This window comes from Amblyraja radiata, chromosome 23, assembly GCF_010909765.2.
Source record: "Amblyraja radiata isolate CabotCenter1 chromosome 23, sAmbRad1.1.pri, whole genome shotgun sequence".
NCBI lineage: Eukaryota > Metazoa > Chordata > Chondrichthyes > Rajiformes > Rajidae > Amblyraja > Amblyraja radiata.
The window spans coordinates 21,663,777-21,682,010 of NC_045978.1; the positions used below are offsets into that span (position 1 = coordinate 21,663,777).

The window sequence follows — 18,234 nt, forward strand, 5'->3', positions numbered from 1 at the left end:
AAGGTGTGGAACTTGCTCCCCAGGGATTGATTAAGGCAAAGAGGCCCGGCTGGTAAAGCTGCTGCCCCACAGCGCCAGGAACCCGAGTTCAATCCTGACCCCGGGAGCTGTCTGTGTGGACTTTGCACGCTCTATCCGTGGCCACCTGGGTTTTCTCCGGGTGCTCCCGTTTCCTCCCACATTCCAAAGACGTGCGCGTGTGTAGGTTAATTGGCTCTCTAAAATTGCCCCTCGTTTGTAGGGAGATGATGGGAAAGTGGGATAATTTAGAACTAGTGTTCGATTGTCGCCATGAACTTGGTGGGCTGTATCTGTGTCTTTCAACCACTCAATCAATTAATTAATGGCAGCTAGTCAGGGCACCCAAGGTAGTAAGGGAATTCCAAAAGGATCTCAATGAGAGAAGAGAAAGGGCAAGAGTGGACAGGATTAGTGAGTGGAGAGCTGTGTGTTGTGGAACATCACTGGGCTCAGTGCTCAGTCCCAAACACTAATGATTTGGTCTTAAATATCGTTTTGCAAAAGGTAGTCAGAGGTCCAGAAATTCAAAGATAAGAAACACTTACCTCGTCGTACCCGAAAATGGCCGCGTAGAAGTTTTGCGTCATAATTCGTATGTGTTCCTTCAACACTCCAGATTCAATCTGAGGAGCACCAACAGAACCGTGAATGAGCATTGTGCAAAATGGAGTAGACTGAGAAATGTGAGCCATAGCAAGTTACAAGGACATCCTGAAGTGGTTAGGTTACCGCCATTTGCCTGGTGACATATATTATGAAGAAAGACACAAAGTGCTGCAGTTACTCAGCGGGTCAGGCAGCATCTTTGGAGAACATGGATAGGCGATGTTTCGGGTCAGGACCCTTCTTCGGACTGATTCTGGGGGTGGGGTGGGGGGGAGGTGGAATCTGGAAGGGAAGTGTGGGCAGGACAAAGTCAGACAAGTGATAGGTGGATGCAGGTGAAGTGGTCTGAGTGGCAGATGGGTGGACATGAGCTAGAGATGAAAAGACAAAAGGGTGTGAGGTAAGGAATACAATGAAGCTGGGAGAAGGAATATAGTTGGAAGGGGATGGGGGTAAAGGAATAGGATTGTGGGAGAAATGGGTTACGCACCCAGGTGGGGCACAGGGAAGAGAGGGGAAGGGGGAAAAGGGTGGAGGCGTTTAATTGTGGGTTACTGGCTTGTATTATAAACTGCTCAAACTTGAGCCTGGACCAGTTGGGTAAATGACCTGGTTCTGATCTGTACATTTTGTATGATAAAACAAAAAACCCCACAAAATCCCGGAATAACATCAGGACAGCAAAGTGGGGCAGCGGTAGAGTTGCGGTGCTGCTGTATGGTGTTTGTACGTTCTCCCTGTGACTGTGTGGGTTTCCTCTGGGTGCTCCGGTTTCCTGCCACATTCCAAAGACGTGCAGATTTGTAGGATAATTGGCTTTTGTTCATTGTAAATTGTCCCTAGTGTGTAGTATAGTACTAGGGTACAGTGTGATACCCTAGTACAGTCGGCGTAGCCTCGGTGGGCCGAAGGACCAGTTGCTGCGCTGTATCTCCAAAGTCTAACTCAGCGGGACAGGCAGCATCTCTGGACAACAGGGACAGGTGACGTTTCGGGTCGGGGCTCTTTTTCAACTAATATTTCATATAATAGTTATTTTTCTCTTTATTGCAGCTCTCAGTCACTTATTTCATCCCCCCCCCCCAACCACTACACCCTGCCTTGGCCCTTTTTCCATTAGGCAAAACAAAGGCACACTTGTGTACTTAACTGGGTGAACTAGAGAGGCAACACAGAGGTCACAGATGCTTCAGAAATCTGAGTCAACCCAGTTTGCATATATTTCAGACATGGCCAGATGAAAGGTGGTTTTCAGAGTTGAGCGTAAACGCAGTGAATGAAAGGCTTTTACCATGGACGGATTGTTATAACGTTCCTCACGGAATGTCTTTTCCTTGCTAGAGGAAAAACAAATGTCAGTGCTCTTAATCCTTGGATCCATTTCAAATCGGACCAATGTCAGCACCTCCTTGTTCGGCTGCAGATCTTCCATCATTGCTCCCAAGGCTTGTGAGGGATTGTAAATTAGAGAGACAGTCCTTGGGGATGAGCTGGATGGTGTTGGTGGTTAGCATGCTGACTGCTCCTTGCTGTAATGTGACCTTCCTTTCCCATCGATTTCCTTTGCCTCATTCTTCACACTTTCCCTCTCTCCAGGATATTAAGCTTCTCGCCCAACGATTTTTCTCGAGGTAAAAAACGCCCCGGTTTAGTTTAATTTACTTTAAACATACAATCGGAAACAGGCCCTTCAGCCCACCGAGTCTGCACCAACCAGTAATCCCACACATGAGGGACAATTTTCAATCTTTACCGAAGCCAATTAACCTACATACCTGCATGACTGGAGTGTGGGAGGAAACCAGAGCACCCGGACAAAATCCATGCGGTCACAGGGAGAACGTTCAAACTCCATACAGCACCCGTAGTCAGGATCGAACCTGCATCTAAGACAGCAGCTCTACAGCTGCGCCACAGTTTACAGATAGTTTAGCGATAGAGGGCAGAAATAGACCATCCAGCCCACCATTCTGCACTCTGTATCTCCCCCTTTGCTCCACCTATTGTACTTGACATTGATTTGATTGTGTTGGTATATAGTATTATATGATCTGATTGGATAGCATGCAAGACAAAGCTTTTCACTGCACCTCAGTACATGTGACAATAGAAACCTGAACATAATAGACATACTTCAGCAGAGAGCGTGTGGAATATGTTTCAGGACAAATAGTCATGGGGTTGATACAGTGGTAGGATGTGTAATCTACTGAGCTGCTTGCTAAAGTGCCCCAGAACTTTACACAGGGGCTGGGCTGAGTTAACAGGAAGGAATGTAACCAGTTTAGGTTTTCCGTGAATATTGATGCAAAAGAAATATCCGCTTATCAGGCACCTGAGTGTGATTTTTGGACTGCTCCCTGTCGCCAGGAGGTGCTTCCAGGCTTTCAGAAGTTTTGTGCATCCCAGTGGAAGTGGATTGCATTGGTTCAGCAACTGCAAAGTAACTTTCCTGTGCAGGAAGGAAATGCAAATGCTGGTTTCCACCGAAGATAGACACAAAATGCTGGATTAACTCAGCGGGTCAGGCAGCATCTCTGGAGAAAAGGAATAGGTGACGTTTCAGGCCAAGACCCTTCTTTAGACTGAGAGTCAGGGGAGACGGAAACGAGAGATATGGAAAGGACAAAGAACAAATGAATGAAAGGTATGCAAAAGGACAAATCAAAGCCAGCAACACACTCTCTTATTCCTCTCCAAGCAGTACCACGGGATGTTTTACTTCCATCAGAAAGGCATATTCAATCTCCACAAACTTGTCCACACCGGCATACACACATGATAGTAGGTGGAATTTGTCAGTGGACTTGTGGAGGTAAACATTTTGGACTTTAGGAAAAACTGGATGCCTATGTAGCAGCGAATGGTCTAGGATTCACGCTGGCTGAATGAATGAAGATAACCTTAACGACTTGGGCGGCACAGTGATGCAGGGGTAAAGCTGCTGCCTCACAGCGCCAGAGACCCGGGTTCAACCCTGACCTTGTGTGGAGACCTGTCTGTGTGGAGTTTGTACTTTCTCCCTGTTGCCACGTGGGTTTCCATCAGGTGCTCCAATTTTCTCCCACATCCCAAAGACGCATGGGTTTTGTACGTTAATTGGCCCTTTGTAAGTTGCCCCTAACGTGTAGGGAGTGGGATAATATGGTACTAGTGTGCGGGCGATCGGTGGGCCGAAGTGTATGTTCCCAAGCTATATCTCTAAACTAAACTGAACTCGAAACATAAAGATAGACACAAACTGCTGGAATAACTCAGCGGGTCAGGCAGCATCCCTGGAAAAAATGGACAGGTGACATTTTGGGCCAGGACCTTTCTTCAGCGCCAGTACATAGTCTATCTCCAGTGGTGTAGACAGAGAGATCGAGAAGGGTCCTGACCCGAAACCCGAAATGTCACCTGTCCATTTTCTCCAGGGATGCTGCCTGACCCGCTGAGTTACTCGAGCATTTTGTGTCTACCTTCGGTATAAACCAGCATCTGAAGAAACAGAAAGAGTTGTTTTTCTATACGTCTATAAGCAGGCTGCCTGCGATGCCCCAGAGTCAAACTCCATTTGGCCAGTGCTTCAAGAGTAAAGCTGCTGCCAATTAAAGGCAGAGCAAACGGCTCAAGAGCTGCAAACAGCCCTGGCCTCTGGGATGGGTGCTGTGCCTTCTGATGCCGATTGCAGCAGCTTTCGTGCTGCCCGTCCATCTGTCTGTAAGGGAACATACAGCTTCAGTTCTCCCCCCACCCCCTCCCGCCCCTCCTCCTTCCATCCCACATTGCTTGGAGCGAGGGAGCAGTGGCAGGCTGGAATATATTACAAGCTGAATGCAAGCGGTAGCTAAAGTGCCAGCCTCCAACAAGGAGGAAAAACATTCCCTCATTAAATAAACTGACAAAAAAAAAGTAGTCGAGATAAAACAACATAGCACCAGCTCTTAAAAGAGAACCTAATTAAATAACATTCTTTTAACCCCTGCAATAATTGGTTGAAATGATGGCTTTCAGCACTCAACTGAAACATCTAAAAACCTTCAGGATGAATGCACTACTGAAGTGGTAGAGCTATACTGCCTTTGGCTTTTTCAATCAAGTCCCAGATTATCCACATTTTATGAGACTGAGGAAAATCGGCATGTCTCCAATGACTTTTACAGATGCACCATAGAAAGCACACTATCGGGTTGCCACACAGCTTGGTTTGGGAACTGCTCTGCCCAAGACCGCAAGAAATTGGAGACAGTTGTAGATGTAGCCCAGTGTATCACACAGACCAGACTCCCCAGCACTGGCACCATCTACACTTCATGCTGCCCAACCCCGGTCATTTCTTCTTCACCCCGCTGCCATTGGGGAGAAGGTGCAGAGGCTTGAAAGCGCCAGACTCAGGAACAACTTTTCGCTGTTATCAGACTTCTGTATGTTCGACGTGGACTTGATGGGCCGATGACCATAAGACATAGGAGCAGAATTAGGCCATTTAACCCATCGAGCCTGCTCCACCTTTCGACTATGGCTGATCTATTTTTCCCACTCAACCCCTTTCTCCTGCCTTCACCCGGTAACCTTTTGACACCCTTCCTAATCAAGAAACTATCAATCTATGTTTTCATAATACCCATTAAGGGTCTGCTTCCATGCTGTATCTCTAACTAACCAACCCTAAATCCATAATGCCAAGGTCTAGAATGAAAGCAAACCTTCACCCAGATCAATGGCACGTCGTCCACAGATCCATCGAACATTCAAACTATGTGTAGGAAAGAACTGCAGATGCTGGTTGAAACCGAAGATAGACACAAAGTGCTGGAGTAACTTAGCAGGTCAGGCAGCATCTCTGGAGAAAAAGGATGGGTACCGTTTTGGGTCAGAACTCTTTTTCACACTGAAAGTGGAGGAGAGGGGGAACTGGAGGTAGGAAAAGGCCAGAACAAATCAGGGCCGGCAACAGATGACCAAGGAAGGGTGGAGCCCACAATGGCCCATTGTTGGCTAGTTCGCAGCCAGCATTGCAACTATTTAAACTATTTGGAAACAGGTCCTTCAGCCCACTGAGTCTGCACCGTCCAGCGATCACCCTGTGCACTAGCACTATCCGACACACTAGAGACAATTTACAATTTTACCAAAGCCAATCATCCTACAAAGCCTTACGCTTTGGAGCGTGAGATGAAACCGGAGAACATACAAACTCTGTAAAGACAGCATCTGTAGTTAGGATCAAACCTGGGTCTCCGGCACTGTAAGGCAGCAGCTCTACCGCTGCGCCACTGTGTTGCCGTTCCACTATGCCAGGTCTAAATCATAAAATGGTTAGCTAAACGTATTGTAGCTTCACAAAGGAAAGTCTTGTTTGACAATTCTAACGTTAATGTCACACTTCCTGACAAGAATGAATTTGCATTGAATGCCACCTTTCTCACAGTGTCTCCTCCCATTTAATAGTTACCAAGCATTTGCAGAAACAAAGAGCAGTGTAAATTGTGCAAGCAAAATCCCACAACCAGCACTAAGGCATGAAGGAGCTCAGTTGAGCGGCAAGATTTGAGAAGCTGGGGTTGATTTCCCTGGAGCAGAGAAAGCTACAGAGAAATTGGTGAATTATGATGAAGAGGTCTAAAACAGAGCAATATAGGGATAAACTATTTCCACTGGCATGAGGTCTAGAGGGTACTTGGAAAATTATAATTTGAAAAAGAGCCACTGAATATTCTTTTATATATTAAAAAAAAGCAAAGATTTGCTCAAAACCAAGTGCTGGAGGAACTCAGCGGGTCAGGCAGCGTCTACGGGGAGAATGAACACACAACGTTTTAGGTCGGGAAGATAGGACACCAAGTGCTGGAGTAACTCAGCCGGTCAGGCAGCATCTCTGGAAAAAAAGGATGCGTGATGTTTCGGGTAGGACCTTTCTTCAGAATCCAGGAAAGAGCGCAGAGAAGTATTATGAAGATGTTGCCAGGAGGCTGAACAGGCTAGGACTTTATTACTTGGAGAGCAGGAGAATGAGGGGTGATCTTATGGATGGGGATTTTGGGTCGGGAGATTGAAGTAGGATGAGAAGGGATAAGTCTGAAGAAGGGTCTCGATTCGAAGTGTCGTTTGTCCATTCCCTCCACAGATACCGCCTGACCCGCCGAGTTCCTCCAGTGCTTTGTGTTTTGTCATGACTGCAGCCTCTGCAGTTCCTTGTATCTGTAGATTTGCTCAGCTGGATAGCACCATCTGAAAGGGCAGCAGGTATGGATGTAGGAATATATTTCAAAATAAAGACATAAGGAACTGCATATGTTGGAATCTTGAGCAAAACACAAAGTGTTGGAGTAACTCAGCGGCTTAAGCACCATTGGAGAATTGAAACAGTAACTTGCACATGGAAATGTTATGTTTGCTGGGTTAAAATAATCAAAACAAGTTTCTGAGCTGGAGCCAAAAGCAAGGGAGACACAAGTACAGATGCTGGAATCTTGGGCAAAATACAAAGTGCCGGAGGAACTCAGCGGGTCAGGCAACATCTGTGGAGGGTATGAGCATGCAACATTTCTGGTCGGGACCCTTCTTTAGAGTGAGAGGAGTAGGGGGAAGAAAGCTGGAAACAAGAGGTGGGGTGAGGACAAAGCCTGGCAAGTGATGGGTGGATACAGGTGAGGGGGGGTTGATTGGCAAATGAGTGGAGTTAGTGACAAAAGCTAGAGGTGTCAAGGAGTCAAAAAAGGGCACCAGATAAGGAGAGAAGAGAAGAAATAAAGTGTAAAGCCAGAGGGAGGGACATGGCTATTGGGGTCGAGGGTCGGGGAGGTGGGGAACGGGAGAGAGGAAAAGAGAGCGCGAAAAAGATGGGGTGGAGTGAAAAATAGGGGATGGGGGGGGGGGGAAGGGAAAATGGGGGGAAGTAGCGGGGAGGAAAAGAGGAGATGAAGAGGAAAAGAGGAGGGGGGAGGAAAGGGGACAGGGAAGAATAAAGGGGAGAAAAGAGTATGAAAGAGAGGAAAAGAGCAGGGTGACTGGGAAGGGGTAGGAGATGGAGTGCAGACATAGGTGGAAGGGGTAAAACTAGAAAGAAAGGGGGCGGGGATAACATTTGAAACAAAACCTCAACGGAAACAAATCGGATAATGACCCAAAGTTATTCTGCAGTCTTGATCAATCTCACAGCTTTCCTTTCTTTAAAAAAATGCGCAGCCTTAATGAAACTTGACTAAAATAGTTGAAAGCGCTGACTGAGGTCAGGAGCTCTTTGTGATGTTTACACAGCTGTGTCAATTTTTCGATTCTCAAACTTCAACCAGTTGAGCTCCAGCTCCCCTGATTAATTCAAAGACGTGCAAGCAAGAGGGGAGCCTCTTACCAAGAGCTATGGTAAGCGTTTTATCCGTGCTTCAAATCTCCAAATTTGAGGACCTAAATTCAAACAAACATTAGCTATCTAATAATGGTTGGCATATGTGTGCCGTTGAATTGCAGTCTACACTGGGATGAGGGTTTGTCACAAGAACGTTTCAGTAAAGAGCAATTTGGAAATTTTCTTTGAAAATCCCCACTTTCAAAAGGGTCAGGCAGCATCCCTGGAGATCGTGAATAGCTAGCTTTTTGGGGCAGGTCCCTTCTTCAGACTCAAGGATCCCATCAGAGAAAGGAGAACTTCTTCAACATAGGCATACCTTGAGGTGATTTCGCAGTGGGACTGTAAAATTGAGAAACAAGGAACTGCAGATACTGGTTTACAAAAAAAGGCACACGGTCCTGCAGTAACCCAGCGGGCCAGACAGCTTCTCCAGGTAATATGTAGAGGCGATAGGTTGGGGCCCTTCTTCAGACCTGATACATCATGTATCCATGTCGTTCAGACATTGACTGATCAGCTTTGATAGGCTGCAGGGATTATTAGGACAGATGACAGCCACAAAAAGCTGGAGTAAAGCTCAATGGGTCAGCATGGAGTTGGGCCGAAGGGATAGTTTCTGGACTGAAAGATAGAGATGTTTTGTTCTGGCCTCTATCTTTCAATCTGAAGAAGGGTTCAGACCCGAAATGTCATCTATTCCCTTTCTTAGAGATGCTGCCTGACCCGCTGAATGACTCCAGCATTTTGTGCCTATCTTCAGTATGAACTTACATCTGCAGTTCCTTCCTACACAGGTAATTTGTCCATTGTTCTAGGTTTTACAGAGCATCACCAGGGAGGGGAGGTGGGGCAGATACATTTAAGGAGGGACACAAAAATGCTGCAGAAACTCAGCGGGTGCAGCAACATCTATGGAGCGAAGGAAATAGGCAACGTTTCGGGCCGAAACCCTTCCTCAGACTTCAGCTCCATAGATGCTGCTGCACCCGCTGAGTTTCTCCAGCATTTTTGTGTACATTCAACGGATTTTGTGTACATTCGATTTTCCAGCATCTGCAGTTCCTTCTTGAATACATTTAAGGAGTTATTGCCAGAGTTTAGAGCTTTGGTTGCAAGTGTGTCAGTGAAAATTTGGGATTTTACTTCGGAGTCACGTGAGTGACTACGTGAAGAACCCCGCCAGGACGCATGCGTGTCATATCGCTTTCACGCTTGCGAAACGACAGGCGGGGTGGAGTGTTCCCCCGCAGCGGTAAGTTTGAAACCGCGACCTGCAGGTAAGTGATTTACTCTGCGGTAGTTTTTGTCCCCGCGCTGTTTTTACACAAGGGGGGAAGCTGGACAAAATAGTGTCCACAAGTGCTGCGAGGAAAGCTGGCTGGGGAGGGAGCGAAGTTGCGGGAGACAGCAGCAGCTGAAGGCACAAGCCCCGTAAGGGATCAGCTGTGCCGACTTTTGGTCCCGCGCCGGCCAGAACACCACGGCCGGGCGGGAGACTATTCAGATGGGTCTGTCGACTTTTGACAAGTCGAAAACGGCAGGAGACGGGGTGGAACGACGTTCCCCCGTAGCGACAATTTAAACCCAGGACCTGCAGGTAAGAGCTGCGGTCTTTTTGTGTTTTCCCATGCTGATTACAGGTGGGGAAACCAACGGGCTGCGACAAAGCTGGTGGGCTAGCAGCGGCCAGCGGCACTTGAATCACCTATAATGGGATCAGCTGTGCCCGATGTCGCCTCCGCACCGGCCAGATCCACTCCGCGGCCGGGCGGTAAGGCAAGACAAAAAACCATCAAAGTCGTGGACTCAGAGGAGTCCGACTTTGAGCAGCCGCAGGCGGCCAGCGACCGTGAGCGCTGGAGCCGGATGGAGCGGTGTGTGGAGCATTTGCTCCAACGTGACAGGCTCCGGGAGATGGAGTCGGGTCACAGTGGGCTCTATGGCAAACCCACAGCAGTACCTCTTGAAGGGCTGCACAGTGCTTCTACCTCATCAGAGGGGAGCACTGCGGGTCAGTTCTGGGCTGATCTGGAAGAGGGGTTCGCAGAAGAAAAGTCAAGTGTGCAGGGGGTGCAGGAACAAGAACACCTACTGGACATGGTGTCCAACTTCATACAGCCAGACCAGACTGGCCAAAACCTGGAGCAAAAGCTAGCTGCCAGTATAGACTATATGTCTCTAAACCAGCTACAAGAACAGGCTGTACTGGACACCACATCAAGACACCGATACTACTATTTGGAGGCAACCTATCGAAGCAAGTCAAGGAGCTCGATGAGGAAGCAAAAACCCTGGGACTAATAAAAGGGACTCCATCAAAAAACCACTACAGCCATAGACAGCACCCCTACGCACCCACCAGTAGAGCAAGACCGACTGGTGAAAGCTCGAAGGCCCGGTACACAAAACATGAGTCTTTTTTAGGCCATGGCCCAGGCCGGCCTTCCTGGAAAATACGCGGACCTCCAACGTCAACCAAACCACAAATCCAGACACCAGCGCATCAACATCAGCGAAGAACTTACAAAAATAAGTAAACCTGCCACTGGTAACTATGGAGGTAGGTGGGTCTGGTTCATACAAAATACAGGGAGCATGGAGGTTGGGGGGGAGAATACACTCCTTTCTGAATGCATGGAGCAAAGGTGTAATTGAAAAAACCCAACACGAAACCACTAGAATTCGTGTCCAATATATTTACCAAAAACAAAAAGATGGTGGTTGTCGCATCATCATAGATCTGACCAAATTGAATACATTTGTACAATATATTCATTTCAAAATGGAAACCTTTGTTACTGCTAAACAATTAATTTCCAAAGGTTACTTCATGGCCAGCATCGATTTAAAAGATGCTTACTATTCAGTGCCTATACGAGGTGACCACAGATGTTACTTAAAATTCAACTGAATGGGACAGCTCTGGCAGTATACAGCACTACCAAATGGGTTATCATCAGCCCCAGGCTGTTCACAAAAATTTTGGAACCAGCCCTAGCGTTTCTACGGAAACAAAAACACATGGTCATGGCATATCTAGATGACATACTTATTTTGGGCAAAACTTTGGAATTGGCCAAACAAACTGTAACAGCCACAAAACAGTTATTTGAAACTGGGGTTTATTATCCATCCAGTTAAATCTAAATTAATGCCTTCCACTACTATGGACTATTTGGGGTTCACAATTGACTCAGTTCACATGTCGGTGACTTTGCCAAAGGGAAAGGCTATAGACTTAATAGAGGCTTGCAATAACCTCATTGACATCAGTAACCGTCCATCAGATTGGTAGCAAAAGTAATTGACAAAATGGTGGCTGCTTTTCCAGCCACACAATTTGGACCTTTACATTACCAAAATGTACAGAGATCAAAAATACAAGCACTCAAAATCAATGCTGGTCATTTTGACAGACCAATGCAGCTACCAATCAAAGCTATAATTGAACCAAAATGGTGGATAGATAACATTTGGCTTTGTTTCAATCCAATCATTGTCAGTAACCCTTATATGGTGCTACAAACTGATGCCAGTGCACTTGGTTGGGGTGCCACCGATTCCATCTCCAGCTGTGGAGGTAGATGGACTGCTCAGGAGGCATCATTATTACTAACACTGGGCATAAACTACCTGGAAATTTTGGGTGCATTCTATGGCCTAAAGTCATATTGTACTGGGTCACATCACCAGCATGTTAGACTACCACCGTGGTAGCATATATCAACTACATGGGTGGAAACAAATCGACATCATGTGACAATCTGGCTAATACAATTTGGCAGTGGTGTATCCAGAGAGATATTTGGATATCAGCTACTTACCTACCAGGTAAACTAAATTTAGTGGCAGACACCAGGTCACGCAAATTTAATGAAAACACCGAATGGATGTTGAATAAAAAGTATTTGCTGATATTACAGCACGATATGGAACACCAGATATCGATCTATTCGCATCCAGGCTTAATCACCAGTTATCATATTATGTTTCATGGGAACCAGACCCTGGTGCAGCGGCGACAGATGCATTTTTGCTGCATTGGGGGGGAAATTGTTTATTTATGCATTCCCTCCTTTCTGCCTCATAAGTCGGGTATGGAAAATACAGCAGGACTCTGCGTCTGGTATTTTGGTAGTACCCGATTGGCCTACTCAACCATGGTTCCCAGTGATAATGAACATGGTATTAGAACCATGTATCACCATCCCACATAGACCAGACTTGTTGGTTCATCCCGTAACAAGGGATAGCCACCCATGCCATAACTATTTGAATTTATTAATTTGTAGAGTTTAAAAACACCTCTACTACAACTGGGACTGACGGACCGAACAGTGAACATGATTTCGGCGGCCCAAAGACAGTCCACCAAAAAACAGTATCTGGTCTATATCAGGAAGTGGGAGATGTATTGCAACAAAAACAGCATCACCTACAGAGATATGAACATCCCGTCTGTTCTGGAATACCTGGCAGGCCTCCATTATGATGAGGGGCTCAGTTATAGTGCCATCAACTGCGCCAGAAGTGCCTTATCGACTTATCTATGGCAAGGAACAGAGCGTCACTCTGTTGGAACTCACCCACTGGTAACAAAACTTATGAGGGGAATTTTTAATACCAATCCCTCAAGAACCAGGTACTCCCAAATATGGGATGTGAGTATTGTCCTGAAGATGCTCAGGAATTGGTCTCCAGCAACAGCTCTGTCCCTACATAGGCTGACATTAAAAACAGTCATGCTAATGGCATTGGTCACGGCACAAAGGGTACAGTCATTACATAAATTAAGACTGGACAACATGACTTCTTCATCTAAAAACGTTACGTTTCATATTTATGAATTAGTGAAACAGAACAGACAGGGATCAGCGGGCCTCAATATCGAATTTAGGTCTTACCTAACAGATGATCGTCTCTGTATAGTAAAACATTTGTCGTTATATATGGAGAAAACGAAAATCATCAGAGGCAATGAGAAGGCACTTTTAGTCAGCCATAAGCAACCACACAAAAAAGTGTCAGTCCAGACCATCTCAAGATGGCTGAAACAGGTTCTAACACAGGCTGGGGTGGATACTAATATTTTAAATCTCATTCCACCAGGGCTGCAGCTACATCGGCAGCTATGCAGTTGGATGTACCAATGGACCAAACCCTCAAGGCAGCAGGATGGTCAGGGGAAAAAACATTCCAACTATTTTATCATAAACCAGTCATTAAACCTGGAACATTTGAAGAAACAATTTAAGTTCTGTAATTTAATTACCCCATAAATAGGGGTTATAATTTGTGTTAATAAATTCATGGATTTCAATGTCGGATTCATGTCTAAAATATGTTGACACAATTCCTCCTACAGTCATCAAGGCAGATGTGATGCATGGACTCGTTTCCACGGCATGAAATCACAGAGCTTTAAAATCTTCACGTAGTCACTCACGTGACTCCGAAGTAAAATAGTAAGATTAAACGAGAACTTACCAGTTTGAAGTTTGATCGTTATTTTATGAGTAACGTTGAGGGATTACTTGCCCTCCGCTCCCACCCTTGATCATATACTTAACTGGTATCTCTTCTCTAATCTTACTATGTTTAGTCATTACAGTTATCTGTGATTTCACACCGCTGCTTTGAAGAATGACACGCATGCGTCCTGGCGGGGTTCTTCACGTAATCCCTCAACGTTACTCCTCATAAAATAACGATCAAACTTCAAACTGGTAAGTTCTCGTTTAATCTTACTATTATTGTACATACATGGGTACAATTGAATGAGTAGAGAGGGCACCAGGAGATTAATGGTGGGGTCGGAATAAACTCATGGAGGGAAGATAAGAATTGACGTTTGAACAGGGGGCAGGGTCTTACTGCCCAGAAACTATCCCTTTGGCCCAACTCATCCATGACGACCAAGATGCCCCATCTAAGATAGTCTCATTACCCTTGTTTGGCCCATATCTCTCCAAACCATTCCGAGCCAGGTATTAACGCAACATTTAAGAAACGTTTTAGACAGGTACATGGTGGATAGGATAGGTTTAGAGAGATATGGGCCAAAAGCAGGCAGGTGGGGCTAGTGCAGTTGGGGCTTGTTGGTCCAAAGTTGGGCCGAAAGACCTGTTTCCATACTATTTGACACTATGGCTAGCCATGTACCTGTTGAAGTGTATTTTAAATACTAATATAGTATCTGCCTCAACTACCTCCTCTGTCAGGTCGTTCTTTTTTGTTTTCTCCCCTTCTCCTGCCTTTGTCCACCCAGCTGCTAATTAACCCCCTCACCTATATCTACCCATCACTTGCCAGGCTTTGTCCTGCCCCCAACATTCTTCTAGCTTTCTCCCCCCCCCACCCGCCATCATTACAATCCGTCTGAAGAAGGGTCCCGACATTAAACGTCATTTATCCATGTTCCCCTGGGATGTTGCCTGACTCGCCAAGCTGCTCTGGCACATTATATATTGTCTCAACACCTACATCTTTTCCAGGAGGTGACAGGGGCAGCAGAAATGAGAGTGTTTGGGCACTGGCAAGCACAAGTGAAAAGATTCCTTTCGCATCTGGGACAATGACTCATATCCAGTTCTGAGTAGGGTTGTGGGATCTCCTCTGAGAGCCATCGGAAAGTGATGGAAAGGTAATTCTAATCCAGCTCCTGTTGGGCATCAGTCCACAAGACTAACTGCCCATAATTTGGCACCTATGGTCAATTTCACTCAGCGAGGCCATAGGGATGGCTGCTGCGGCAATTGAAAAACATTCCAGACTTTTTAGACTCACGAATGTGGAGGAGTGGAGGGAACATCCAAACTGCATCGGACATATATTTAAGCGTTGCATCAGGGAGTGCTAGAACTGAAAATGGAAGTGCTTTCTCTTTGACATCTCTCGGCTGAGTGATACCAAAAATAAATTCGAACAAGTTCACTGCCATTCCAAGTTGGCAGTACAATAAGCGGCCAAGTTAATGTGGACATGAATAGCCCCATGTTAAAACAAAGCTGCACTGTTTGGTGCTAAAGGGAAGGAACCTTTCTGAATGTCTTGGACCATATGCATTTGACCTGCAGCCCAGTGATAGGGATGATGCAACTGGCCTCTGCTCATTTCTAAGCCGTTGAGGCATTGACTTCATATCAATCAAATTAAGTATCTCCAGTTTTTTTGCAAAGGCATTTTATTGCCCATGTACACACGTGTGTAAACTAACTCAGAGTTGTTTTTTCCAGTGGCACTTGTCAAGTTTTGCTTCATATACCTCAAGGCCTCCCAATCCATCGCTCCTTGAACCCACATCTGTTTACTCAGCTGATTAGAATGGTTGATCAGAAAAGCAACTTGAAAAACGAGTTTGAGTGGTGTGTAAAGGGAGGTTATTTCTCAGCTGGGGATTGAGGAAAGTATTTGGACCAGAGTCATACTACCTCGCCCGGAAGGCTCGTCGGTCGCCGGGACCCACCTGAAGGTTTGTCCGTCTATGAGACCAGGAACCCTGCCCGAAGGCTTGTCGGCGGCGCTACCCACACGAAGGCTCGTCAGACTGGGAACCCGCCCGTATGGCTCGTCAGTCAGTGGGACCGGGAGCCCACCCGAAGGCTCGTCAAATCCGCCTGTAGGCATGGCAGATGGCGGGACCAGTAACCTGCTTGAAGGCTCGTCTAATGGTGTAACCGGGAGGGAGCTGGAGATGGCGGTTGCTTGGTGCAAAGGCCAATAGAAGGGTGAACCAGGGTGAAGCCTCCAGCGCCTTTAAGGTCGGCTGCAGGAGACCTCCCCCGGGATACAAAAATGGCCGGGCGAGGAAACGAGAGGGACGGCGGTTCATGGGAACTGCTCCAGTTCTTCGAGCACACCCGCCAACCAGATTTTGAACGACGCCAAAAATAGCGGCGCCAGCATGTGTAATGTAGAGAAAAAGAATTTCAATGTGCAGTTGCAAAGTGACTAATAAAATGACATTAAATAAAGCATCATTGCACCATTGAATGAAGCATTGGAATTTCATAGCTTGGCACTTGCACTCATGCCTGTGGAAACAAATTCAGGATGAATTAGCAGTGCAAGAGAGAGATCTCAAGCTATGAGTGTGGACACAGTGTTGATATCTGTAGTGATCTTGCATTGTCCAATAACAGTATTCAATGCGAATGTTTAATGATTCCATGGCTTAAGATGCATTAAAGACATAAAATGCCGTAGTAACTCAGCTGGTAAGGCAGCACCTCTGGAGAACATGCATAGGTGACGTTTTGGGTCGGGACCCTTCTTCAGGCTCAGCATAAGATGCACTGTTTTATATATTAATCTGTTCCGCATGTGAATCACTTTCCCTACACGCTAGGGGCAATTTTACAATTAACCTACAAACCTGTACATGTTTGAGAAGTGGGAAGAAACTGGAGCATCCGGAGAAAACCCACGTGGTCGCAGGGTGAATGTGCAAACGCCACACTGACAGCACCCGAGGTTAGGATTGAACCCGGATTTTGGGCGCTGCAAGGCAGCGGCTCGACCAACAAAAGCTTTTCTCTGTACCTCGGTACACGTGATAAAAAACTAAACCGTGCCAACCTACATTGGGAAATCACCCTGGCTCAGTTTAGACTTTAGAGATACAGTACAAAAACAGACTCTTCAGCCCACCAAGTCTATCCTCACCAGCAATCACCCTGTACACCAGTACTATTCTACATACTATTCTACACACTAGGGACAATTTACAATTTCCTTTTACAGAAGCCAATTAACCTACAAACCTGTACGTCTTTGAAGTGTGGGAGGAAATTGGAACACCCAGAGAAATCCCACGCGGATACAGGGAGAACATGCAAACTCCATGCAGACAGCACCCGTAGTCAGGATCGAACCTGGATCGCTGGCGCTGTAAGGCAGCAACTCCACCACTGCGCGGCCTCAGATCAAAACTTAATGTGAGTACTCAAGGGTTGCATTACTTCATTACTCGATCCTGATTTGCCAGACTTTATTGCTCAAACATTAATGTTGATAAGGCCAAGGATGTAACAATTCATCCAGCAATTGAGTTGCACAATACACTGATGTTCATGGGCTGTATTCCCTTCCATGGAAGTTAATACAAGCAAACTTCAGAAGCAGAAGACAATATGCACATTTAGCAACAATTTCTACTCGCAGGTTTCTCTGGACTTCTAGCACGATTCAGTGATCTGTCCGTGGCGATCAGCCCAGCGCCTGCAGTGCTCAAATATTTTTCTTACCCCGTGATGGCTTAAAATGTCTGAGAGACACAACACACTAAACAGTATGTAGAAAGGAACTGCATATGCTGGTTTATACCGGAGATAGACACAGAGTACTGTCGGAAGAGAGAGTGGACGCTGGCGCGCTTTAGCTGCCGCTGCTCTCTCTTCACATTGTGTTTTTATTGATTTTTTGATTTTGTGTCTTTGGAGCGATTTCTATCTTTAATTTGTGTATTGATGATGTCCTTATTATTTATTTTTCTCCGACTATATGATTTTTTTTCTCTTCTGTTTAATCTTTGTAAGGTGACCTTGAGATTTGAAAGGCGCCCGAAAATAAAATTTATTATTATTATTAGTACTGGAGTAACTCAGTGGGTCATGCAGCATCTCTGGAGAAAAAGGATGGGTCCCGGCCCAAATTTGTTCTCATCTTTTCATACCTCCAGTTCCATTCCCTTTCCCTTTCAGTCTGAAGGTTCTGACCTGAAACGTCACCCATCCTTTTTCTCCAGAGATGCTGCTTGACCCGCTGAGTTCCTCCAGCATTTTTGTGTCTATCTTCGGTACACACTAAACAATCTTGGTTTAAGTCTAACTTTTTTTTTGTCATGTACTGGTGCCAATGACAATACTGGTGCAAGGTTTGAAGGTAACTCAGTCACTACGTTTCTGACTTATGTCGGTAATAAAAAAGTTTCTGTGCCGAGTTTCTGTGTGTATGTATAAACACGCATACCTCCACATTCAGGGACAGATTCTTCCCAGCTGTACTGAGGCAATTGAACCGTCCTCTCACCAGCTAGAGAGCGGTTCGGACCTACCTTCTGCCTCATTGGAGATCCTCGGACTAACTTTAATCGGACTTTTCTGGACTTTGTCTTGTACTAAATGTTATTCTCTTTATCGTGTATCTGCACACTGCTGACGGCTCGATTATAATCATGTATAATCTTTCCACTGTCTGGCTAGTACACAACTAAAAGCTTTTCACTGCACCTCGGTACACGTGACAATAAACTTAACTAAACAAGTCTGAAATAA

At 45.9% G+C, this 18,234-nt stretch overlaps 1 protein-coding gene across 2 annotated transcripts in view; it reads right to left on the minus strand.

Moving 5' to 3' along the window:
* Positions 1–18,234, minus strand: part of LOC116986323 (ubiquinol-cytochrome-c reductase complex assembly factor 1) — an 88,436-nt gene that overhangs the window by 17,253 nt on the left and 52,949 nt on the right. For both annotated transcript variants that reach the window (XR_004415452.1, XM_033041744.1), the window contains exon 7: positions 567–644. Coding sequence is in view for 1 of the 2 variants with exons in the window: in XM_033041744.1 (XP_032897635.1) it covers positions 567–644 (78 nt within the window). In the remaining variant the exon portion in view is untranslated. The remainder of the gene's footprint in view (positions 1–566; positions 645–18,234) is intronic.